General features: G+C 42.9%; 1 protein-coding gene across 3 annotated transcripts in view; it reads left to right on the forward strand.

Annotated features, from left to right (window-relative positions):
• Nucleotides 1-26,641, forward strand: part of TOGARAM2 (TOG array regulator of axonemal microtubules 2) — a 94,804-nt gene that overhangs the window by 36,157 nt on the left and 32,006 nt on the right. For all 3 annotated transcript variants that reach the window (XM_072634083.1, XM_072634084.1, XM_072634085.1), the window contains 10 exons: nt 1,035-1,191; nt 1,452-1,616; nt 5,218-5,362; nt 6,263-6,368; nt 7,268-7,503; nt 9,048-9,206; nt 11,833-11,950; nt 13,977-14,068; nt 15,806-15,995; nt 17,549-17,765. In XM_072634083.1, the coding sequence (XP_072490184.1) occupies nt 1,035-1,191; nt 1,452-1,616; nt 5,218-5,362; nt 6,263-6,368; nt 7,268-7,503; nt 9,048-9,206; nt 11,833-11,950; nt 13,977-14,068; nt 15,806-15,995; nt 17,549-17,765 (1,585 nt within the window). The remainder of the gene's footprint in view (nt 1-1,034; nt 1,192-1,451; nt 1,617-5,217; nt 5,363-6,262; nt 6,369-7,267; nt 7,504-9,047; nt 9,207-11,832; nt 11,951-13,976; nt 14,069-15,805; nt 15,996-17,548; nt 17,766-26,641) is intronic.

The raw sequence follows: 26,641 nt of genomic DNA on the forward strand, positions 1-26,641 counted from the left end.
CTTGGCTGTCACCCAAGAACTAAATCACTTCCAGGAGTGGGAAGTAAGGGATGGAAAAAGGGCCAAAAAGAAAAGCGAAGGGAAAGAGAAAGAATGTGGAAGAAATATATAAATGAGATGTGGGGGAAATCAGATAGAAGGAATTACATAGCCCAAAGAGGAGAAAGGATGGCAGATCAGGGCAGATGGGTTTAAATAAACTACAAGCAGGTCATTGGAGCAACTGCCCGGTTATCAAAGAATACCACCTCTTGCTGCCATAACAGTAGTTACATAGTGCTATAAAGTTTGTAAAGTGACTTATAGACGATCTTATTGGATGCCCAGAGTGACCTTTGTGTGATAGGTGCAATTATTAACCCCATTTTAGAGATGAGCAAATTGAGCCTGAGAGAGGTTAGGTGACTTGTGTAGATCATACAGCCAGTAAGGGCCAGAGGGGAGATTTGGGCCCTGATCTTTCTGACCTCTAGTCCCGCTGCCACCCCCACAGTACTGAGGGGCAGCTGGCTCAGGGGCCAGCTGAAAGACAAATCCATGATTCTGCCCCAATTTGCAGTTGAACCTTGGACATATTGCTCTCTTCTGGGCTTCTTTTTCCCTTCATTTCTCTGTTCTGGATGAAATAGTAAAGGATAGGAAGCAATTTTTCTTTTTTCTTCCTTTAATGCTAATAAATCAAAATGAATGAGTAAGAAGTATACTTTTGAGCTGGGTACAACCTAAGGCTCTTTTAGCTTGCCCTGTCTGGCTTCCTGGATGTCCCTGAGACAAGCTGAGGGTTTATATCTAATGGGGTCCCAGAGAAGCTTAGCTCAGATATTAGTGGAAAACAAAGAAACAAAACCCACATTGTGGTTTTTTGTTGGTTGGCAAGAGAGAAGGACCAGAAAAAAACTGTCCTGGGAGGGCCTGCTATGATTGGGTACTTTTTTCTTTGTAAACCAGTATAGTCCTAGATGCAAAAGGGATACCAGTAGGGCTCTGGACAAGATCGTTGGGGTACAGTTCAAATTTGCACTGTTTATGTCCAGATCCAGGTGACCATTGCCAAGTCAGCCCAGGAAAAGATGCATCTGAAGCAAATGAAAGAAATAGAGTTATTCCGGCGAGGCAGGGAGAGAGAGGAGAGGCAGCGAGAGAGAGACTTTCTGTCCCAGAGTCTGAGCTCCAGGAACATGATCAAAGAAGGTAAAAGACTATTTGGATGGGTGGGTCCCCTGGAAGCCTGGAACAGAGAAAGCTGAGGACCTTGAGAATGAAGACACACAGAGGTGAGATGGTCCTCTTCCAAGTGCCAGGACATCTCTTGGAAGATCGGGGCTATTGAGTCATTCCTGAGAGGATGCTAAGGCACTGGGCAATGTGCTAAGAGACCTGTCATGGTCATGCAGCATAGGCTGCCCTAGTCAGTGATATTTGAGCTCCCATTTTTTTCCTGCTCTTCACAGGGCTCATTCCCCTCCACAGTGGTGGATCCCTCTCTGTTTCTGCCAAGTTGGGAAGTCCATGCAGAACCAGCCTCAGCATTGTTTTGAAGAAACGGGCTAACCGTTCCTCACTGCCCAGTATCCCTGTAGTCACCCAAGGACCTCGCTTTACCCGCCATGCCTCAGGTAAGTTAAGGCTCCTCTGGTTTTTTCCAGGAACATGGGCACTGCAGGCCCTCCATTGGGATACCATCCTTGGTTTTCCCATCATTATACTGGAACCCTTTGGTCCATGGCAAAGATATTCTTGGCTTCTTTCTTCCCCTTCACCAAAGATTGACTAAGGGGGTAAAGGACAACGAAGGGGTTAGCAACCATGGTGAACTGGGAAAGGAGTTGGCTATGTGTACCTATAGTTGTTGGGGCTCAGCTGAAGTTGTGTGACATAAATTTGTAGTGGATCCAATTAGAACAGTTGCATGATTTCCTCCTTTGTTCAGTTGTGCATGTGGAAACAAAACTGTGGATGGTAGGAGTGATCCAAGACTAAGGCTCAGTAGGTTGCAAATGATAAAGAAGCTAGAGACTCAAGAGAGGAGACTTTAGAACTGAATTTGTTCACGAAGAAACAAGTTGGGAAAAAGAGGAGAGAGTGGCCAGTGCAGGAGAGATGGACTGGAAGAGAAATGAGAGGTCAAAGGATTGGATGCCACAATGCAGATGAAGATCAGGGTTTGGTAAGAGAAGGCAGAGGGAGAGGTGAAAAGCAAATGGTTTATGGTCAGATAAAGGGATTTCTGAATTCTCGAACATGAAAGTGGTACATTTTTGAGTGATTGCAAGATTGAGGGTATGACCATCTTTGTGTATGACTGAGATGGAAGAGGTGGAGGCGTTGTCATGGGAAGTGAGTATGGTAAAGAACTCAGTGGTTAAGGTGTTTGAGGGAGAATCTTTGAGCATGTTGAAGTCCTCTAGCCTAAAGGTAGGAGTTGGGGAGGAAAAATTGTGAGCCACGTGTTGAATTCATTGGGGAAGGAAAAGGAATGATCTGAGAGTCAGTAGACAACAGTTACCAGGATCTTGATTGGGTGGTAAATATGAATAGCATGGATCTCAAAGGAAGAAATGTTACTGAGTGATAGAGGAAGGATGAGAGCCTGGAAGTGGCGATGGGGAGCAAAGAATATTTCAATTTCTCTACCTTGATCAGTGAGGCAAGATTTTAATAATAGCTAATAGATGGAAGGAGGAGGAGAAGAAAAGATTTAGGATAAAGGGACATTTGTTGCCTGTGGAATAGGCATTCCAGAGGGCACAATGTGACCGAAGTATTTAAGCTTCAGTTTCAGTAATTCAGTGAAGAGCTTGAATTAATTTAAGTATTGACTGATTTGATCTCCTTGTTGTCCAATGGTTTCTCAAAAATCTTCTTTTGTCAGTTCTATGGCACTCAGTTTTCCTTATAGCCTGACTCTAGCAGCCATACATTACTACTGGAAAAACCATAGCTTTGTGAACCCTGGTCAAACCTTTGTCGGTGAGGTAATATCTCTGCTTTTTAATATGCTGTCCAAATTTGCTATAGTTTTCCTTCCAAGGAGCAAGTGTCTTTTAATTTCATGGCTACCGTCGCCATCTGCAGTGATCTTTGAGCACAAGAATATAAAATCTGACACTCCTTCCATTTCTCCTCTCTCTACTTGCCAGGAAGTGAAGAGACCAGTTGCCTGCATCTTAATTTTTTTGATGTTAAGCTTCAAGCCAGCTTTTATCCTCTTCTCTTTCACCCTCATCAGGAGGCTTCTTTTAAAATTCTTCTTCATTTTCTGCTATCAGAGTGGTATCATCTTCACATAATGAGATTGTGACTGTTTCTTCCGGCAACCTTAATTCCAGCTTTCTACATAGTAGATCCTTAATAAATGCTGATTGATTTGTTGTATGAGGACTACTTGTATTGAGTAACCCTGTTCTTTCTGCTAGGAGACCAGGGGATAAAATGAGTCAATGCTGTGAGTCCTATGCCTTTTGGAAGATGCTTTAGAGGAGCTAGAGTGTGGGCCTTGATAGCCCATCCTGAGGTTCTTGTTCTGTATAAATGTGGGTGGTTAGCTAGTGGTAGTTGGTGGCAGTGGTGGTTATTGCTACTTGTAGTGACTGTCTGTTATATGAATGAATGAATACCAAAGGGAGGCTAATTAATAGAAACTTTAATAAAATCTGACCAGACATTCTTATCTCACCTATAACACTCAAGTGAATAAAAGTTTATATATTGTTTGCTTCTTAAGCAATACTCAAATCACGGCGGAGCTCTCAGAACTTGTGTCTTCTTCTGCTTTTATTTTTCAAATCAGGTTGTCTCCACATGGGCACTAATATTACTGGATCTTGATAATGGAGAGGGTGCTGGGAAGTGTCATGGTTTGACGTGGGTTCACTAGGCCTAGGATGCAATGTGGACCAAGTAGCACTTTGCTCAAGTGTCCTTGAGCAGATTCCCTCTCCTTTCTGGGCTTCATGTTTCTAAGCTATAAAGTGAGAAGAGTTGGACTAAATGACCTCTAAGATGCTTTGATGGACTGTGATTTTGTGAGTTATAACCCCAGGTGGCAGGGTTGCCAGGGATTTAGTACACTTGTCCTACTGCTAAGGCTTTGATTTAAAGGGGTTCCCAGACACCATCTAATTAATCTTCATGCTATCCAGTGAAGTACAGACTGGGGCGATCCCTGTCTTTTCTAGAAGAGAAACTGCAGCACACAACTTGTGTCAGTAACAGAATAGACTAATTCAAAAATTCAGCCACTAAGGGGATTTTGATTTTATCAGTAAGAATAGGAATATCAGCTCTGATGGCGATTCATCCACAAGCCAGTCCTTACCCAGCACCCTACCGTAGATAATGAAGAATTGACTGTAAATGCATAGAATGACTTGTCTGTCATATGACCACAGGTAGCCTATCACAAGCCAGCACTTCTATATGTAATAATGGACATTCTTCTTAAGTTAGGGCTCCTGAGGATGGAGGGCACCCAAAGTTAGACAGCTGACTGATTTTCCTCCCCCGGTCCAACGGGAGTCCTGCAGGTAGTGACAGCTTTGCCCATAGCTGTCACCGAAACCCCTCCCTGCTCCATGTTAGGTATGCCAACTTCTTGTGCGTCTTTGGGGAAATGCTGTGGGTGAGGTCTGGGGAACGGTATGCTCCATGAGAAGAAACTTGTGGCAATGAAGAAGCTAAGATTGTCTCCATCAGTGATGTCAAACTTAAATAGAAACAGATCCCGGACAGCTGCAGTTTGACTTCTTAAACCACAAAATAACATTGCTTATGTTTTTCCCCATATTTTATTTATTTTGTTAAACGTTTCCCAATTACATTTTTATCTGATTCAGGCCACATTTGGTAGCAAGCAACCTTCTAGCCTCAAGTTTGCCATCTCTGGTCTTGCCCACCAAATTGGTCTCTGTGTAACTCCTATCTATTGCTGTTCTTTTCATTTCTTCTCTTCCTTTCCTTCCTTCCTTCCTCACATCTTCTTTTTTCCTTTGCCCTTTCCTTCCTTCCCTCCCTCCCTTCTTCCTTCCTCCCTTCCTTCCCTCCTTTTTTCCTTCCTTCCTTCCTTCCTTCCTTCCTTCCTTCCTTCTTTCCTTCCTTCCCTCCTTCCTTCCTCCTTCCCTCCTTCCCTTCTTCCCTTCCTCCATCCCTCCCTCCCTCCCACCCTCCTTCCTTCCTTCCTTCCATCCATCTATCTATCTTCCCTCCATTTTTTTCCAGCCAATTCCTTGCCTGCAGTGTTTAGAGTGGGTTCTCCAGAATGGGAGGAAGAAGAACCGCTCGACAACTGCAAAGAGCTGAGACCCCTTTCAAACCCAGAACTGGTACTGATGGATGCCTTCCAGTGGCTTGAGAGCAATGACTGGTGAGGACCAGCTCTGCCTTCCTCCTCTTTTGTGCCTTTACTGGCTTATGTTCCCCTGCCCCTGTGTGGCCTGTACAACACCTGATGAATATCTCCAACTTTCAGGAGTGACCCCATGCCATCTCCTGGGGATTGGTTGCAATGTAGGGCATTGCTGTGCTCTGCGCATGGGTGAAGGGTCGGGGGAAGAATCTGGGCTTACTCAGAAACTTGACCTTATTTTAATAGGAGCATTTTTTTTTAATTTTAAAAAATATTTTATTTTTCCCCCAATTACATGTTAAAAACTTGTTTCCCCCAATTACATTTCTTTAAATTTTGACTTCCAAATTCTATTCCTCCCTCTGTCCCCCCTTTCAAAGCTATAGATTATTCCAGTCTGGGGCTAATCAACCAGGGGCCTGGTGGGATCTCCATAGCCTCCATGCAGTTCTGCACGGTGCAGCTGAACCCTCTTTTGATGCCTAATCCTGTGAGGGGACAAGAATAATATTTGCACAATAGGTTTTGTGGTCGGGTCCATCGGGGAGGTTGCAATATCCCTCACTGGATTGCAGAGAATGTGATAGAAGCAGAACTGCAGTAAAGTCAGTTGTTTCATAATGAATTTTTTCTCCAGCAAATATCCACCTGATGTTTATATCATGGCAAGTATTTGATATGAAGAAGAAACCTCAACTTTGAGGCCATGTCTGTGGTAATTTGGGGGAAATGCATGTTACCTGTGTGCACCAGTTTTGTGAGGTGTGATCTGGGCAGCCTTGGAGGTGAGGCAGCCCTGGAGGGAGCACCACGTAGGGGACACTGTTCAGGCCTTCTGGGGTCCTCTGGGGTCTATGGTGGAATTAATAATTTTCCCATCTGCCTTGGTGACCTGAATCCGTGGGGCTTGCTTCTTAGGCAGATGAAACAGAAAGGGCTGGTGTGCATCAGACGCCTGGCGACCTGTCACTCTGAGGTCCTGGCAGAGAGGCTGCATGATGTTTCCTTGGCTGTGATGAGGGAGGTGAGAAAGCTTGAGCTCACTGGGAAACCCATGAGCAGCATTTTTCATCATCTATTCTTCTCCCTCCCCAACCCTTTACCCACACTGGCTGTAAGTATCCAATATTTATTAAATGTCTCCTATGGTCTAGGATGATTGTTAGACCAACCGGACTTTCTTTCGTTGATTCCCCTTTCTCCCCCATTCACACAGCCATCAGATAAAGCTTATGTACTCTGCACATAGTAAGTGCTTGATAGAGACTATTGGATGGTCTGTTGTTGAATAATCTCCCACTTGAATTATAACAGAAGCTTCCCAGGCATTTTCCTTTCCCTTAATACACCGTATGACCCTGGCCAAGGTCCCTTCACCACTCTCAACACATTTTCCTCAGAAAACTTTGATATGCAATGTCCACTATGGCAGAAGTAATTCAATCAATCAGTTTAGCAACCAGCATTTATTAAGCACCAACTATTTGCCATGCACAATAGGTCCTGGGGATAAAAAGGCAAAAGTGAAACAACCTCTATCCTCAAGGAGATTACATTCAAAAGTTACTTAATATGTTAAGCAAAGACCTGGGTTTAGGGGCAGTGTGGAGTGTTGGGCAGAACACTGGACTTGGAGTCAAAAGACATGGATTTGAATTCTGCCTCTTTCATCTTGTTTCTTATGTGTAGAATGTCCTCCATTCCTGTGTTTGACCTTCTTACTTATCCCATTATCCTGAGTTTAGTTCTTTACACCCTCCCTCCACCCAACTTTTCTGGCCTCCACATCATGTGAAAAGTGATAGATTGCTGGGTAAGACCCAGAAGGGTCTGGGATGTTTTCTCATGTTTCATTGGGAATTTTATAGTTCTTGCCACTCCATCATCCCTTCTGAGGGGCTCCTCTTTCTTTCTCCCCCAAAGGTTACCAACCTCCGTTCCAAGGTGTCTCGTCTGGCCATCAGCACACTGGGAGACCTCTTTCGTTACATGAAGAAGAACATGGACCCAGAAGCTGAGGAAATCGCCCGATGCTTGCTCCAGAAGATGGCCGATACCAGTGAATTCATCCAAAGAGCTGCTGACCACTCCCTGGGAGCCATGGTAGAAAATGTGACTCCTTGCAGATCTCTGGCGGCTCTCACAACGGGGGGTGTTCAGTATGTATTTGGCTGTCATTTGGGAGTGGGAGGAGGGAAACTGTAGTGAGATCTAGAGAGCTGAGGACACAGGAAGAATGGAGCCCAGGGGTGGAAGGAATGAGGAGAGAGGTAGAAGGAAAGGGGGAAAATGAGTGAGAAGAATGTGGAAAGTGGAGAGGATTAGATGGGATGGGGTAGAAAGAGAGGATCATTTTGGAAGAGGAAGATGTGAGAAAAGAGGATGGAAAGTAGAAAAGGAGAGGAGATATGGAGGATGATAAGGGAGGGACCCTCCATGTAGGGCTGGGATTGACATGCTGAAGTTCCGTGAGGGCAGCCATATCATTCCCCTTCCTGCCTGTTCTCTCCCACAGTTAGCCTGTGTGACAGATCTGCTGAGAGATTAAAAAGCTAATGAGGATTTAGATCTTCTGCATGAAATGCAAATGTGCAGCACCAAGCCCTTGGGCAGGAAGGAGAAAGGAGGCCCCTTGTTATTTTACTGAAGCAGGCTGGCTGGGGGCTCCTGTGGATTACAATAATAGGCACCGAAGGGAGACAAATCTGAAGAAAGTTTGTCTTTGTGGAGAGACTTCCTCTCCCGGAGGAGTAGATGTTTCTTTCTGATGAAACCTGGGCCAGTGAGGAGTGAAACCAAGCAAATTCTGATACATCGTTTTACCAGCTGGACCCACTTCTCGCTTAGCTTTTTCTCCATCCAGATTTGTTTCCCTCTTTTAAATATTTTAAAAACTTCTAATCCACTTTCACTTGTGAGTCTAATCCCTTAGATTTGTGAGAGTCACCTCGTAGGAGATTTGCTCCAGTCCTACAGATCTGAGATCTTGTATCGTTCTGCAGTTCAGTGATCTTGTCTAAGACCTGCAGGGGGTGGTCTTGTATCAGTTTGCACACCTCTTTTCTCGTATTCATCTACCAACTGGTTGACTCTGTATCAAGCTGTAGATTGGCCATCTTGCAACAGCATGCACATCTGGGGTCCTGTTTCAGACTGCTGCAGATTGGTGACCTTGTGTCAATCTGTAGATTAGTTATCGCTGTTCTTCTACCTTGGGAGAAATTGATCTCACTGGTTTTGTACTCCTTCCCTTTGCCAAGAGGAATCAAGGTCAGGTTTCCAGAAGAGGCTTTGGAGAGAAAGGAGCTTTGGAGAGGCTTTGGAGATTTGGTGCTAGGTGACAAGTGAGCATTGGACCCAGAAGCAAGAGTGGTATATTGGGCTTAAGAGCTCTGGAGGAAATGAAGAAAGGTCTAAGTTTTTTGGTGGTTCTAGCCACCAGACTACACTGTCTTCTGTCTTCCTTCCTACTGCCTCTCTCTTTCCTGTTCTGCTAGCATTAGTACCCTTAGCCTCTTGGTCAGGAGTGAATAGTTTTCTTTCTAAACTTGTTCTAGACTCCCCAGGGCCCCATGAGCAGCTTACCCCGCACTTTCCCAGGGTTTAGGTCACTGATATGATTTGGCTTTACTGGTCCTTTCTCCTTAGGTCTGGGTGTCCGTTCCTGGTCTGACACCCCTGGCCATGTTGTGCTTTCTTCCAGTCACAGAAACCCACTGGTCCGAAAATGCACTGCTGAGCACCTGTGCAATGTCTTGGAGCAGATTGGGGCTGAGAAGCTACTGTCAGGGACGAGAGACAGTATTGACATGCTGATTCGAATACTGGTAAAGCTTGCCCAGGACTCCAATAAAGATACAAGGTAACTGGGTACTTTTTGAGAGTGAAAACTGCCCAGCGGGCCTTAAAAAGTCCCAGAACAGGCAAAGCCCCTGAATCAATGGAGTTTAACTCTGCCCAGACTCTATGCTGAAGGAATAAGAGACTGCGTGATGATGTAGGAAAAAGATCCCTGAATTTGAAGTCAAGAGGTCCTAGGTTCCAATCCTGACTGCTACTTTCAATTTCTATGTTTTTAAGCATATCGCTTCTTTCATTGGACCTCCCCATCTGTAAAACGGGGGCTTTTGGGTGATAGGGATAGTGTTTCTAATCTATGACCCCATAGGCAAAGGCTGGGTAGGGAAGCCAAGAGGGTAGCTAATTTATCCTATAAAATTGCTAAACATACTCCAGATGTACCTTATCATGAGAGGACAGGGAAGGACAGGAAACAGTTGTTGTTCCGAGTGCCTGAGGCAAGCTTTCGCGTCTTCCCGTCCTCATTCCCTGTAACACCTGTGACTTACTACAAGATCAATGTGAACATGTTGCGGGACTTTGTGGCACCAATATATATACATTTAATAATAGTAGATGGCATTGAGAGGGCATTGTAAGGTTTACAAATGTTTTCCTCTTTAGCAGTTCTGTGTGTATGGTAGTAAAAGTATAGATGCTTATCATTGGTTGAGCTTAGAGAAGGGAGATATCATTTCTGTATTTAGTCTCAAAGATTCAAGAACTAGAAGGGACCTTAGAAGTTACCTAGTCATCCTCCTCTCCTCATTTTACAGATGACAAAGCTGAGGCCCAGAGAGGGCAATGACTTGCCCAAGGTCACACAGGGAGTAAATGGAAGAGTTGAGACATGACTGAACTTAGGTCTTCTAGAATGATATTTATTCTACACTGCTGGTTATATTAAAAAATGTCTCCTGTTACCCCCTAGTCAGCTGACCAATATGACTGCTGCTCCCCAGTTCCAGCTCTGAGCAAGAAAGAGGCCAGTCCTTGGTATTTTTTTTAAAATGATAACTTTTTTCATCACAAGTATTTCCAAATAATTTCCCTCTTCTTCTACCCAGTAAGTCTTAAAGAAAAAAAAAACAATGTTCAGCAGAATCCACCAACCTATCAACCATGTCTGACAGTATATAACGTTCCACGCCGGGCTCCCCATCTCTGTTAAGAAGGGAGGGAAGTTCATTTTCTCAAGTCTTCTCTATGGCTACTCTTTGTCTTTGTCTAAGAGGGAACAAGGGATTCAGTCCCAGGGAGCATGAGCTTTGAGTAGTCTTTCCAGCGGTGGAGAGGAGATTGTTTTGCTGCACCTACTCTGGCTCACCTGATTTCCCCATTGACCAGTGGCAAGTTGTTGACAAATCTGTAGATTGTAGAATAAGGGAAATTTTCACAGAATTTAAGTGAAGACTTGTTAGCACTGTCCACTAATCAGAAGAGCTAATATAAATTAGTTTTATGCTCCAGTATTTACCTCTGTCTGGTCACTATGGGGTCTATCCATTATTGCCTTTAAAAACCATGATTTTTATCACAACAAAGAGGAAAGAAAAGAACAGCAGGTTTAGTTGATAGGCAGGGATATTCTAAACATCTTTTCATAGGCCACAGGAGTGGGGGGTGGGAATGTATGTTTCATATTACAGCAGATCCTAGATGCTGTTAGGGTTAGGAGGGATGTCACTGCAAACGTTTGTTTGCAGAGAGCAATGTGGGTCTTTTTGGTATGTAACCTCAACTTGTGCTCTTCTCTGTGTTACCATGGAAACTCAGAAAGTGGGAAGTGTCTGCAGACAAGCAAACATTTTTACCCAGAGTTTCTAGGTGCCTGTGGTTGTATTGGCACCATCAAGTTCAATGTTATGGATGCTTGGGAGCTCTGGGTAAAAATGTCTGCTTACTGATAGTCACTTTTCATGTCTGTCCTAAGTTTCTATGGCAATGCTCTGAGAAGAGCGAGTGGGGTTACATTCATTTTTAAAACATGGAAGTAATTTTCTGCATGTGTGTGGGTGGCATGCACACATGGAGGTATATACTTTCTTAGATTCTTTTGGTATTTTTGGTGTCAGAGGCCAAATGCCATGGGATCATATCAGATGGAGAGCACAATGAGATGGTATGTTCAATGTAGAAATCTCTCAGGAGCCTAGGCAACATGTCACTGAATAGATGGAGTGCCACACCTGGAGTGAGGAAGACATGAGTTGAGATCCCACATGAGGCACTTATGAGCTATGTGACTCTGAACAAGTCAACTTGACCTCAGTTTCTCATCAGTAGGGATGATATCTATCAGTCTAGATGGTGTCTGTGGTGACTTCATAGTTTATGACTATGATCTATGAATTTGACACAGCTGGGTAAGCACCTGGAAGTCTCAACCCACAGAGTTTCTCCCATGAACATACATATCTTTTGGGCAGTCTCCTGAATCCAAGTGTCTTTCAGTTGCCAGCTGAGAAAGATTCCATGCATGAGAAATCTTTCTGGGATGTATTTAAGGGGGAAATGGGACAAGGCCATTCCAGATCTCCAAGAGCTGCTGTTGAATCCCCATACTGACCACACAAACCATGTGTGTGAAGGGGATGATGGCAGCTTCCATTAAGGCTGTCTTTATCTTTCTCCTCTTCTCATGGCAGGCTTTGTGGCCGGAGGATGATAAACACCTTGATGTCAAGCCCAAGATTTGACACATTCCTGAAACAGTCCCTCCCATCTCATGACCTGTGTAGTGTAATGGCAACCATCAAACAAAAGGTGAGCATCAAGTACAAAGAGGGGGTCTGAGCTCCTGGCCTGGAGGGGGCCTTTCTGATGATGACTGAATGCAGCCTCTGGGAGATGATGGAGGAATGGAGATTGATCATCAAGAGTCAGATACTGGAGAGGAATTTCAGGGCAAGGACATGACTAGAAGTGGGGCAGGGTTTTCACTCACTACTTTCTAAGGTGGAGTAAATGTTTTGGCATTCCTCATAATTTACTCCCTCCTAGTTTTCTTCCCTCCTTCTCTTTTTAAAAGAGGTAGCCATGGTGGAGAACAAAGAATGCTAGACTAACAGTCAAAGACTCTCTCTTTGTTGTGTCCTAGAGGAGGTCACCTGACTTACCCTGGGCCTCAGTCCTCAAATGAGGGGGTCACACTAGACCTCTGAGTTTCCTCCCAGCTTTAAATCGATGTTTGTGTGAATTTGTGCAGGTTATTTCACCTGGGTCCAGTGTCCTCTTATGTAAAATTAGTTAGAGCTCTTTTAGTGGTATGCTCTCCAGTCTATTGATCATCTTAGCTGCCCTCCAGTTAATCCATATTCTTCCTAAAATGTGACACCCAGAGTTAACTTTCTGTTGACCACACGATCCTCTTACTTATTCTCTCTGTAAATCAGTAAAATGAGAGGGTTCAAACAAATGACTTTCAGTTTCCATTTCACTTCTACAGCTATTATCTTATAGTCTTTCTTTACTTTTTAAAAATTTTGTTTTGTTTTGGCTTTTATTGAGGATTTAATTTGCCAATCCCTTTAGGGAAATGCAGGGATTTAAAATACTAATACACATTTCCATGGGTGGCCTAAGTTTAGATAGCACTTTCTCCACAATAACTATGAGGTAGATGGGGCAAATATTGTTACTTCCATCCTGTGGGTAAAAGAACTGAAGCTCAGCCTGATGTGGTGACTTAGTCCCACAGTTAGCCAATGACAGCCGATGTTTGAACCTAGAATTCTTAAACTCCAAGTTACAAACTAGTCAATTACAGAAGTTATACAACTTAACCATAGTCTTCCATAAAGCAAACAGTATTTATCAAGCTCCTACTGTGTGCCAGGCACTGTGTTAGCTACTGGGCATATAGGAACAAAAAGGTAACAATCCTTGTTTCCAAGAACTAACGCTCCATAGCTATGGAGGAAAAGGTAGGGCAAGACTTTTTTTTAGCTGACTGATCTTCTTCTCCTAGACTACTGTAATGTTCATAGAATAGAAAGATCTTCCCTGCTCGTTAATAGGTCTAACACATGGAGCCTGTGGTCATATGAAGCCTGGGTCACATGGAGCTCAGACTGGAAAGAGGTTGCCCAAGAAGGAGAGAGAGAGAGAGAGAGAGAGAGAGAGAGAGAGAGAGAGAGAGAGAGAGAGAGAGAGAGAGAGAGAGAGAGAGGGAGGGAGGGAGGGGAGAGAGAGAGAGAGAGAGAGAGAGAAACAGAGAGAGAGAGAGAGAGGGAGGAAGAGAGATGGAGAAGCAAGCTGTGAGTGGGTTTAGGGAGGAATTTGTCTAGGAGAACTTGTTTTTGTGAGGAGGCCTGACAGAAAAAAAAGGTTTAACATGTCAGTGGTCTCTAGATCAGTGATAACTCTTACCTCTTGGTATTCTAATGATGTCTCAAATAAATATTTTGGCTTTGCCTTTGAGGAAGAGAGTTTATTATATTATGTGAATTTACCCTGGAAATATGTGTGCATATTCATAGCAGCTGCTATGGATATCGCATTGGCGTTACGACTCCGGAGATATCTATGAAAGGTGTGCATGACATGCTCCCCTAGCTCCTTTTCCTTGGGGTGGGTTTTGCTTCACCATCTCAGAACTTGAGGCCCATGGTACAGAAAGCAAGTCTAAAGATCTGATTTGTGAAGAGCCAAGACACGTTACTGGGTGGACTGCTGTTTCTGATGTGAAAACCCAACAATGGTGGTCATCCCCTTTCTGTTTCCTGGTCTTTGGGGTGCTTTTAGGATGGCCTCTCCCTTCATTGGTTTCTGTATATATGTATTTTTTTAGGGAGTGGAAGAAAACGTAGTGCCTCCACCAATCAAGGGCCGCAAGATGAAAAGCATAATAGTCCCTGAAGAAGTCCGGTCTAGTGAACAAGGGTATGGCACCACTTTTGAATGATAGAATTCCAATTATAAGTTCTATCACAGAGGGGACTGACTAGGACCAGTCTGTGAGGGGAGCCCTTATGTCCTGGTGGATTCTGGGAAATAACATTGTGGGAAGGAAAATAGATCTTGGGGAGCAATGGGGCTAAAGGGAGAATTTACTGGCCAATACTTGCATGAACATACTGGTGCTAGTATAAGGAGGAGCTGGGAGTCCTCCTATATACAATGCTCTGAATCCTATTTTTCATTGAATTTGAGTAAATTGGGGCAAAGTCTGTATTATTTTAATGTGTTTCAGCACAGCAATTTTATCTTTAGAGTGGCTGTTCTTAAAATTGTAGAGTTTAAGCTGGAAGGGTTCCCTGGAGGTCATCTAGGGACCTCATTTTACAGATGAGGAAAAGGAGACCAGGAAAGGCTGAATGACTTTGCCCCAAGGTCACAAAGTAGAAAGTGGAAAAACTGGAAATTCAAACCCTCTTCCTCCAAATTTCCCTCCTTCCCTCCTTCCTTCCCTCCTTCCTTCCTTTCTTTTTCTTTCTCTTCCTTCCTTCCTTCCTTCCTTCCTTCCTTCCTTCCTTCCTTCCTTCCTTCCTTCTTCCTTCCTTCCTTCCTTCCTTCCTTCCTTCCTTCTTCCTTCCTTTCTTTCTTCCTTCCTTTCTTTTTCTTCCTCCTTTCTCTTCCATTTTCTTCTTTCCTCTCTTCTTTCTTTCCTTTTTGTTACATTAACAAGCATTTTTTTCTCTCTCACCATAAAAAAATGAAAATAAATGGAAAACAAAACTCTTGTTGACAAATATGCAGTCAAGCAAGACAAATTCCCATACTGACCATGCCTAAAAATGTATGTCTCAACCTATAGAATTAAACTTTTCATTGTTGATTCTTTCACTGTTTCCAACCTTTATTTTTAACCTGTTCCCAAGTGTTCAGTAATTTAAATCAACAAGCCTTTCTAAAGTATAGACTACACACAAGACTCTGTACTTCATATTTTGCATATAAAAGCTAAAAGTAATACTTCCTGCCTTTATGGAGCTTATGATCTAACAGGAAGGATATGACAAGGACAGAAATAAATATGACACAAGGTTGAATGTGATGGGCAAAGATGTGATCCAAACACAAAGTTCCAGAAAGATTTTAGGAGAGAAAAGAGTGCTTTACATCTTCTCTAAAGGTAGGGAAAAAAGTAAGAGAAGGGACTTCCTTTGTACAGAAATTTCATTTATTATGAAGGCAAAGGACCTGGGTTCAGGTCATACCTTTGATATGTAACTACCATTATCACCTTGGACATGTTCTTGAATCTCTTTGGTCCTTATTTCTCTCATCTGTAAAATGAAGGGGTCACCCAAGATGGCTTCTGAGGAAACTTCCAGGTCTACATCCATGTTTCAGTGCCATCTTGCCAAGGCCTGGTGCCCCTGAGAACCAGGTCCCTCATTCTCAGAGAAGGGAGATTTCACGGAATTTCCATGAGCTAAGACTTTTTCAAGCTGTGGGTTGAGTGAGAATCTCTCCATAGACAATGACTAGTGTTGGTTGGTAATGACTGGAGGTCTCATCCCCAGAGCTCATTCATATTGCCTGAGTTGTCCCAAGTGTTGCTGGGGGTAGGAATGGATAATGGGGAAGGAGAGGAGATAAGCACATGAGAAGGCTGGATATCTGGGGGTACTTCTTGAAAGCTGATTCTTAGGCAGCCCCCTACCCACCTTGTAGATGCAGCTCAGAGAGTGAGTCGGCAAGGGTCCATCGCACCACCACTTGTAACACAGATGTGGCCGAGCAGCTAAAGGAGCTGAACTGTCTGCTGCAGTCCAAGGAGTGCCGGTCCAGAATAGAAGGCATCACACTCCTCCTCGTCCACTGCAAGAAGAGCCAAAATTTCATCACCACCAACCTAACACAGGTGAGCCTACGGGAGACATGGAGGTCGTGCAGAGGGGGTCAACTGTTTTTTTTTTCATTTTTGCCATGCTTGTTCTGTCATTAAACTTGCTAAATGATGGATGCCTTTAAAGAGGCTGCCCCACTTTGGCCTTCTCGGCTCTGTGACTGCCTCTGTTGCTTTGAAGTGACTTCAGACATAATCTCCTGACTACTGCATCTGTATGCTAGTACATCCTGACTTGGAAGATGTCCCAGGAGCCACAATGGCACTATAATCCGGGTTGGAAGAAATCTCAGAGATCCTACCCTGGTCTGAGAAGGAGTACTCTCTTACAGCATCCCTGGCAAGGGTTCAGGCAGTTTTCACTTGAAAGACCTCTGGGGATGGAGAGCTCACTACTGCACAAGGCTTAGCATTTCACTTTGGACATTTCTTGTTGTTAGGAAGTTTTGGACAGAAAACAATTAGATGATCCCTCAGGTCCTTTATCATGCTGCTTCGAGTGATTTATAGACATTTTGTCTCCTTTTAAATATGGCCGCCTTGAACATAAAAGAACTTAAGTTTTAGAGGATTTATCAACCAAGGCATGACCATTTAGGCCGAAGCAGTAGGAATGGCACTAATGGCTCCCATTTGTATAGTGCTTTGTGCCTCCAAAACTCTTTCCGGTCTGTTTTTTTTTAAAATTTGCATCATATAACAAACCTGGGAGGTAGGAAGGGCAGGCTTATTTACATTTTACAGACAAAGAAACTGAGACTTAGGAGAGTTAAATGACTTGCCCAGAGTCACACAGTTGTTGATAAAGCTGGGACTCACACTAGCCCTTTGTCTCTCAGTTCAGTATATTCTCATTGCTCCACTGTCTAAAGTCCAGACACCCTCACTCCTAAGTCTTCTGCTTCAGCGTTGTGGGTGTCTCTGTTTTTGGATATGAAAGAAGTTGGTTATCTTGCTCTTTTTAGGGCCTGGCCTTGTGCTATCCTCTGTGTGGCAGGCAATAAACACTGATGGGGGTGTGTGTGTGTGTGTGTGTATCTATGTATGGTGAATATGGTGAATAAAATAATAGCTCTGGAAAGGGACCTTAGAGGCCATGTACTTCAGTGCTGTCTAACTTCTGGCCCATAAAAATGACTGAGTGTGGTCAGAACCAGATTAAAATATAATTGGGAAATGTTTATCAAAATAAAAATACAATAAAACTTAGATAATGTTAAGTTGTGGTTTTCTAAGTCAATATGTAACCTATAGGGATTTCTATTTGAGAGTCCAACTCCCTAATCTGAGATATTAGGAAACTGAAGCTAAGACAAACTAGGTACAGATCCAAGATTTGAACACAAGCCTTCTAAGTCTAGCCCTCCTTCTGCCATCTCACACTGGCTCAGAAATAAAAGTCTTCAGTATTTCTTGACGATGAGCTTGGAGTTTAGAGCTTGCTAAGCCTCATGTGGCCTGCACAGGTCATTTGGTTGACCACTGGCTCTCTTTTTTGTTTTGTGTCTTCCCTGATTGACCAGTAGGGACCCCAAGAGAGTCTTTGTTTTTCCTTTCTCTCTTCTCAGATCTTCGATGCATTCATCCCAAGGCTCCAGGATCCCAACAAGAAAGTGAACCAATGTGCCCTAGAGATCTTTACAGAAATGATCCCTTACCTCAAAGATAACTTACACCCGGTGCTGGTTTCCGTGGTCACTGCGGTCTCAGATAACCTCAACTCCAAGAGTCCTGCCATTTACGGAGCTGCCGTAAAGGCTCTGGATGTCATGATTGAGAACATAGGTGAGATGCCTCCCTCTAGCTCTGAGACAGCCCCTCTTTCTCCCAAAGTTCCACGGAAGTGTGGCTTGTTTTGGTCCCTACCTGTGATGTCATGAGTGTAGGAAAGTATTCCTCCTATCATTGCAATCAGCCCTTGCTCTGCAATTTACGGTCTTAGAAGTTTGTCTGGGGCCCCTAGGAATTAAGTGACTTACCCAGGATCACTTAGCCAGTCTGTGGTCAAAGCAGGATTTAAACCCAATTCCTGACAGTGAAGCTGACTCTTTATCCATTAACCATCCTGTTCCTTAAAATAGCTGAAAATCTCAAACAGCTCCTTTCCCTGCTTACTGATTAGAAACTACTGGTTGATTCTCAGATCAATTGTTTCTAAGAAGACCTTGATTTTTAGCATGGTGTAAGGGGTATACCTAATGAGAATCTGTGAACTTGTTTTTTTTTCTAAGTATGTTTTTATAACTCTTGCAATATAGCTGGCCTCCTTTATAGTCCTTTGTGTTTCATATTACATATTTAAAACCATTATTCAGTGGAGGGATCCATAGGCTTCCCAGTGCTATGAAAAGGGTCCATGACACAAAACAGGTTAGGAACCCTTCTTGTAGAAGGAAGAGAATGAGGGAGGCCTCTGGAGACCTGGGAATTAGTCCTTCCTCTGCTTTCTGGAAGCTGGGAGACCCCAGTCAAGACGCTTCTCTGTGAACCTACCTTTCCTCACCTGGAAAATGAGAAGAATGAATGAGGTGAGTCTTAGGGCTCCTTCTAGTTCTAATAACCTCGACATTCCAGTAAGGCCTGGTAACTTGGATCCAGGGAGCACTGTTGGATTCAGTCTGACTCGTGATCCCAAGTGATTCCTTATGGAACAGGTATAGAATACAGACCACATACAATATAAAGTGTAGGACAGCCTATAGCCTGGTATTGTTGATGGAACTGTCATGGATCAAGAGAGATTTTTAAAGCTTTGAAGGGACCTCTGAAGCCATCTTATTCCTTCATTGTACAGATGATGAGATGTTTGGGAGTGGGGGCATTTGTTGGGCAACATGGATGCCCATCGATCAGCAAGTATTTATGAAAGTTCTGCAATATGCCAGGCACTGGGGGTTCAAAGACCAAACTGAAAAAGTTCTTGTCCTCATGAATCTTACATTCTCTCTTTTAATACTTATTATTACTAATCAAAATTATTATTAATAATAACTAGCATTTAGTAATGCCGTTCAGGTTTGCAAAGGACTTTACAAATATTTCATTTGATCCTCACAACAACCCTGGGAGAGGCAGGTGCTATTGTTATCCCCATTTTATAGATGAGGAGACTGAGGCAAGCAAAGGTTCAATGACTTACCCAGGGTCACACAGCTAGGAAATATCTGAGGTCAGATTTGAACTCAGGTCTTCCGGACTCCAGGTCAGAGAGCTGTATCTGTAATACCACTGAGTTGCTTCCTGACGCATTTGAAATAAATCCAAGGTAAATATGAGGGGAGAGATGATGTCACAAGGGGAGAGAGGGTCCTAGCACGGAGAAGTCAGGAGAAGCTTCATGTGGAAGTCAGTACTCAAATAGTTTTAAAGGAAACAAAAATGACTCTTATCTCCCTTTCCCTCCCCCTGCCGTTTCTTTTGTCTTCTATTCTCCTCCTTTTTCTACTTTATTTCCTTTCTGTTTTTTCTTCATTTATTGCCTGGAACTCAGGCCTGCTAGTGTTACTTAGTATGTATGTTTGTTCATACATGTTTGTGTGCATATCTATACCTCAGACTTTGGTGACCATGTTCATCTCTCGGTTTCCTTATCAGTAAAGTGGGGACCATAATCCCTGCCTCATCTACTTCCCAGGATAGCTGTAAGCATCAGATGAGATCATGGATGTGAAATGTCATATACACTATAAAGCTTAATATAAATCTCAGTTATTACACGTACTTTTGCTCACAATAACACTGCATGTAATGTTAGAGTCGGATGGTGTATTGGTTAGTTTTGCTAACCTGTTTTCTTTCTCTTTTTTAATTCGTTGTTATAAGGGATGCCTCTCTGGGGGTTGGGGGTGAGGAAGGAAGGATACATTAGGAAATCTAGGTGATGTAGTAACAAATTTTTTTTAGTAATAATTTTTTTAAATGAGAATATTGGTCTAGAGCAGGGCTTCCTCACCTTTTTTGTGTCCTGGCAGTCTAACGAAGCCTCTGAACCCTTCCTCAATACTGTTTTCAAATGCATAAACAGATTACAAGGGAAACCAAAGGCTAATAAAACATAAAGATGTCATTTCCCGCCCCCCCCCATCCAAATTCATGGAACCCTTGAAATCTATCCACAGATTCCTTGGGAGTCCATGAACCCTGGGTTAAGATCACTTGGAGTAGATGACCTTCAAGGTTACTCTGGCTCCATCATTCTCTGATTTCATGAAACTTCTGAGGCAGCTTGGGGGTGGTGGTGTGGCCTTTCAACCTTCTCATAGGAAGGCGTGTGGTCTAGAGAAAGGAGCCCTGGCTTAGAGGTACAGGTTCCACCTCCACCTCACTGGGTGACCTTTGGACAAATCTCTTAACTTCTCTGGTCTTCAGTTTCTTCTTCTAAAAAATGGGGTGGTGGTGGACTAGATTATATATAATACCTCCCACCCCATCCACAGGTCTAATTTGATGACCCTGCAACTGTCTCTTGTCCTGAAATTCGGTTTTCTGCCCTCTGCCTCTTCCTCACCCACACAAAAAAATCTGCCGTCACAATTTGGGTTAGATATAAACACGTTACCTTCACTTCTACATCTATTCAGCAACACTGGGAGGTGTTGGTGTGTGTTGTTGAACAAAAGCCTGGTCCTGCCCTGGAGGAAACTTCATTTCACTGGGGAGCCAATTAGTCAAGCATGATGGGATGCTCACAAGATTTAGAGCTGGCAAGGAGAGAGACCTTAAAGGGCACCTCATTTTACTAAGCTAAGCTAAGGCCCAGAGACATTAAGGGACTTACCCAAGGTCATGCAACTAGCTTGTGGCAGAGCCAGAGACCAGTGTTAGCTGTCCTGATCTCCAGGGAAAGGCTACATCAAAACTTCCTTAGAAGTCTGATGGAATCAGACGTGTAATCAGAAGAGACCTTTGAGACCATGTAGTAGTCCAACATGTATTTGTATGCATGTTTGTCTGTGTATAAATGTATATAAACACGTGCTTATATAGTGCTATCTTTTGTTTTTACATTATCTACTTTTCCCAATATATCATAATAAAGAGTTTTTAAAAATAGAAGAAAAAAAGTTCAGAAAAAGTAACCAATAAACAAAAGTAAGATTCCACACCCATTTCCCCCCACCTCTACAAAGTGGGTAGGGGAGGTGCACTTTTTATCTTAAAATTTTTTTTATTACATATATTTTCCATATACACAAAAGAACATAAAAATTGGATTGTTCATGATACCATGAATCAATCTCTGTTATGTATATTTTGCATTTTTTAAAAAAGAAAATGTATTCTCCTGGGCAGCTAGGTGGCAAAGTGGGATGGAGTGCTGGGCCTCGGGTGAAGAACACTCATCTTCCTGAGTTCAAATCTGGCCTTAGACACTTCCTAGCTATGTGACCCTGGACAAGTCACTTAACCCTGTTTGCCTCAGTTTCCTCAGCTCTAAAATGCATTGGGGAAGGAAATGGCAAACTACTCCAGTATCTTTGCCAAGAAAACCCAAATGGGGTCACAAAGAGTCAGACACAATTGAAAATGACTGAACAACAGCAAAAAATAATCTATACGTTAGCTGCAAAGCTGTCCTGCCCATCTGTAAGGGCAGGCTCATCTTATCAATAATCTTTGGGGCCAAACTTGGTCACTACAATTTAACAGTGGTCAGTTTCAATTATTTTGTCATTACTGTTCTTCCAGTTACACTGTGCTAGTCTTTAAGGATATTGTTTTCCTGGCTTTGCTTACCTCACTTTACAGTCTCCCCCATTTCTCAGTATTAATCGTCATTATCATCATCATTGTCATCGTTGTCGTCATCATCATTTCTTACGGTGCTGTAATATTCCATCACATCCATGCACCACAGTTTGATTAGCCATTCCCCAATGAATGGGCTTCTACTTCATTCCCACTTCTTTGCTACTACAGAAAATGCTTTAGTAATTTTGGTGGATGTGGGAACTTTCTTTTTGTCACTGACCTCCTTGAGTTTGTACCTAGCAGTTCGTCTCCCTCCTTTAACAGATAAAGAAACTGTGTCAGAGAAATATTTTTGGCAGAGTTAAATCAGGTCTCCGGGACCCCGGAGCTTCCTTCCCCCTCTCATTTCTGCTGCTGCACCATCTTCTCTCTACCTTGCCTGTGGGTGCACATTCTGAACCCAAGCCACCAAACTGACAGCTAACCCATAGCAGTTGCTCAACATTTATCAGTGCTTCCTGTTATTATTAGGAGAGGAGAGGAAAGATGCAATATACTATCTCTGCCTGCAAGAAACCTGCCCTGTCCATGTAAAAGGCTTTAAAAATCAAACAGACGAGTCTGTAGCTGATCCTAAAGGGCAATGGTGGAACGCATCTTCACTGGGGAGATGACATGGTCAAACACCCCCTTTAGAAGTAATCCGTGCATGCCTAGTATATGACACTACACAGAGGGAATGGATGACATGTGAGATAGAGTCTGTGCCCCTTAGGGTACATACAGTTTTGCTAGGTAGGAAAAGGTGGATACTTCATCTACAATCTTACTTTCTACAAGAAAAACCTCTCCTAACCTCCCTTAATTGCTAGTACCTTCCTTCTGAAGATTATTTCCAGTGTATCTTGTCTATAGTTCAGTTAGTTTTTTGTATCTAATTGGCAGGTTGGTGACTCAATGGATAGAGTGCTGGGCCCAGAGTCAGGAAATCCTGAGTTCAAATGCATCCTCAGATACTTCCTAACTGTGTGACCTTGGGCTAGTCATGTAACCTCTGTTTACCTCAGTTTTCTCATCTATAAATTAGGTTTGATAATAACAGCACCAGCCTTCTAGGGCTGATGTGATAAATTAGATAATATTTGTAAAGCCCTTGGCACAGTGCCTGGCACATAGTAGGTGCTTAATAAATGCTTATTTCCTTCTTTCTTCCCCATTAGAAGGTGAATTCCTTGAGAGCAGGGACTGGGCTGGTTATTATTGCTATCGATTTGCCTTTCTTTGTTTCCCTGGCACTTAGCATGGTGCCTGGCCCATAGCAGGTGTTTAACTAATGCTTGCTGACTGACTGACATGACATGATTATAAATTATTATAAAATGGTATCTAGTGCTAAATTATATTGCGAAAACAGTTCGCAAGAGTACCAAGAAGAAAAATATCTGAGTGAGTTGGGATGTAGGGAGGAAGACTTCACTGATACAACCTTGATTAAGGAAAGTACTATCAAGGTCATATAGCCCAACCTTCCACCATTTTGAAGGAGTCCCCTGCCATGGCTTTTCAGGAATTGTACAGACTCTACTTAAATCTTTAATCTCCAGTAACTGGGAACTCAGCCTATTCTAGGCTGGTCCATTCTCTTTGCAGACAGTTCTAATTGTAAAGGGTTATATTAGAAAACTAACTGAAAGACAGTGGTCTAAGCATGATCAGTTTATTAATCAGGCTAGCAGAAACCAATAAATTGGGTCAATGGCCTCTGACAATGGCCAAAGACCCCGAGGTAGGACTCACCAACCTTAATATAGTTTTGGGGAGGACAGAGTTGGATAGGTAGGGAAGACAATACAATTGGTTACAGGGTAGATAGCATTGTGGGGGTGGGGAAAACATGATTGGTTATTTTAAAGAAAGCAGCCTAGTGTACCCATGTGGGGCTAGTGAGCACCCCTCTCTGACAATTAAGGAATGTTAATTGTTTTATGGGACTCATTAGCATCTTGTAGCCCTTGTTAGTGGACTGGAATTAGTAGATTCCCTGGTGCCTAGTAGGGTGTTTTAGGGAGATAAGACCCTCCTTAAATGTATGAGAACTGGCAAGGATGAATAATATATAACTTGTAACTTTAAGCTAACTGGGAGGAAAAACTGACTCAATTATAAAATTAACAGCATAAAATTAGTTAAATTCATGCAATAGAAACTCAAGGTAATATTAATTTTGACATTTTCAAAAGTTCTTCCAAATATTGAACTAAATTTCTCTGCTCTGTCACGTCTCACATCGTCAGTATTTAAATTAAGGAGTTGGACATTTCCCAGGAGAGGAATTAAACAGCAACAAATCTGTGAAGTACCTGTGTTCCATTTAGGATTGTATATTTAGAGCTGGAAAGGACCCTGGAGGTCATCCCCTAATCCAACCCTCCTCCCCACCGTCCATGTGACAGATGAGGAAACTGAAGCCTAAAGAGGTGAGGTGACTTCCTCAAGGTCATACAGGTAGTAAGTGGCAGAAGTGAGATTCAAACAATGTTCTTTCTATGTTGTCATTTCTCTTTCAAACCAACATTAAGACAAATAGAAAGATAAAATGGGACCATTAGCCCTCCAACAATAGGCATTCCTCATCCCTGAGACCTGAGCGTTATGAAAATTTTTCCTTTGCTACATCCCATATTTCTATTCTCTTTCCAGAAGAAATTAAGTTCATTAAACAAAGACCATAGAGACAGCATGATGTTCTGGACTTGGAGTCTGGAAGGTCTGGGATGAAATCCCACCTAGATGATGCTAGCAACCTCTGTAGATGATTTTCTGTCTCTGTTGGTGGATGGAGTTCTTCATGCTGATGAAATGGCGCATCCTTCCCATTAACCATTACCACCATTAATCATGTGATACTTGAGAAGTGATGTTGGTCCAGTTCTCAGGAGAAAATGGCCTGTGGGGTGTTTTGAGCACCAGAGGGAGCAGACCTGTCATTGGCTGGAGCCAGGAGATGCAGTTTTGGGGCAGCAACAAATCAAGGAACTCAATTGGGTTCTCCTCCATGTCTCTAGTTCATAAATATTGTCAATTTCCCCTCTTCCTCTTCAAGGGAATTTACGACTTGCCCAGTGTGTGGCGGCAGAACAAACAATATAAATCCCTCTCTAAATTATGGCTTGTTCCAAATGTTGTTCTGTGTAAGTGAGATTGCTATTGCCAATAACCACACGGCCAAGGTCCTTGCTAAATCATCGACTCACATGGATTTATTGGGAAAACTAGCACCCAGCAAAATAGACTTTAACTTCTTGAAGATTATAAGACCCCCACATGTTGGGAGAATTTTTAACTCTTCCCATACCTGAGAGTTTAGTATCTTCTGCTCTCAGGATACTACTAGACCCTTTTACACACCTATTATCTCATCTTTTGAATTGGCCCACTAAGTAAATAGGACAGGTATTAGTATTTCAACAATAATGATGATGATGATCATACGGATAAGTCTAGACCTGTGATTTCATCAGTATGGAGAACTTTTTGGCACGGGGCAATTCCCTGCAGCAATGAAAATCAGCAACTCAGCACTTGGACTCTTTAGAGCTGCCCAGGTCCCAGAGACCCATACTCACAGAAAGTGCTACCTAAATGTGCAGTGTTATTGCTATGCATCTTCACGGTGATCTCAGCAGTAAGAGGGGCTCCTGGTGGAGAAACATCCTCCCTCTGGAGAGATCTGCTCTATCTCTATAGCCCTGGACACTGAGAATTGTCTCTGAGCAATGAGAGGTTGTGACTACACCCGAATGCTAGTGGTCCTGACTCTAAGACTGCTCCTCTGTCCACCATAACATCATATCTATTATTTACCTCTCTGTTACAATAGTTAAGAAAAGAGAAAGAAAAGCAGAAAGAAAAAAGAAGGTCATAGGTACCTCCAAACAATAATAGTTATACTTTCAGTAACTGTTGCTTTTGAAAATGCATAATGAATCAATCAAACACTTTTTAAGCACTACTGTGTGTCAGCTCTGTGCTAGATGTTAGAGATACAAAGGTAGAAATGAAACAATCCTTGCCACACTTGGGGAACTTATAGGTTCTCAAGGAGAAAGCATGTATACATTTAAGTATATGCAAAATGGAAACAAAATACAGACAAGCCAGGACAGTTAGGTGGTACAGTGGATAGAGCACCAGACTTGGACTCAGGAAGAATGAGTTCAAAATTGGCCTCAGGCATTTCCTAGCTGTGTGACTCTGGGCAAGTCTCTTAACCCTGTTTCTTCATCTGTCAAATGAGCTGGAGAAGGAAATGGCAAACTACTCTAGTATCTTTGCTGAGAAAATCCCAAATGGGGTCACAAAGAATCAGACTTGACTAAAAAACAACAATAAATACAAGTTTGGTTTTTTTTTGTTAGGAGGAGGAGAGGCATAGTAACTAGGGATAAAGAGAGGTTTCATGTTCCCAGGAGGTGATATGTAAGTCTTATAAGTGTTGAAGGAAACTAGATATTCTAAGGGGAGGGGGTATTCCAGGCATGGAGGCCAGACTGTTCAAAGGCATGGAGGTGGGAAATGGAATATTATGTAGGGAGAAGAGCAAGAAGGACAGCTTGGCTGGGCCATTGTGTATATTAAGGGTAATAATATAAAATAACATTGGAAAGATAGCTTTGAGTCAGGTTGCAAAGACCCTTCATAGGCCAAACAGATAAGTTTGTGTTTGATCCTAGAGGTAATAGGGAGTCCCTGGAGGTTCATGGGCCACATGTGTGCTTTAGAGCATCACTTTAACAGCTGTGAAAGATGGACTGGGGAGGAGAGAGCCCTGAGGCAGGAATACTCATCAGAAACTATAGCAAGTAGTGTAGCTGGGGAGTGATGAAGGTCTGACATGAGGACTGATGACATATAGCTACTGTGAGGTCAGTAACATATCTTAATAGGATCTACATCTTGGTGTGAAGTGG

Source organism: Notamacropus eugenii, chromosome 1 (genome assembly GCF_028372415.1).
Source record: "Notamacropus eugenii isolate mMacEug1 chromosome 1, mMacEug1.pri_v2, whole genome shotgun sequence".
Taxonomy (NCBI): domain Eukaryota; kingdom Metazoa; phylum Chordata; class Mammalia; order Diprotodontia; family Macropodidae; genus Notamacropus; species Notamacropus eugenii.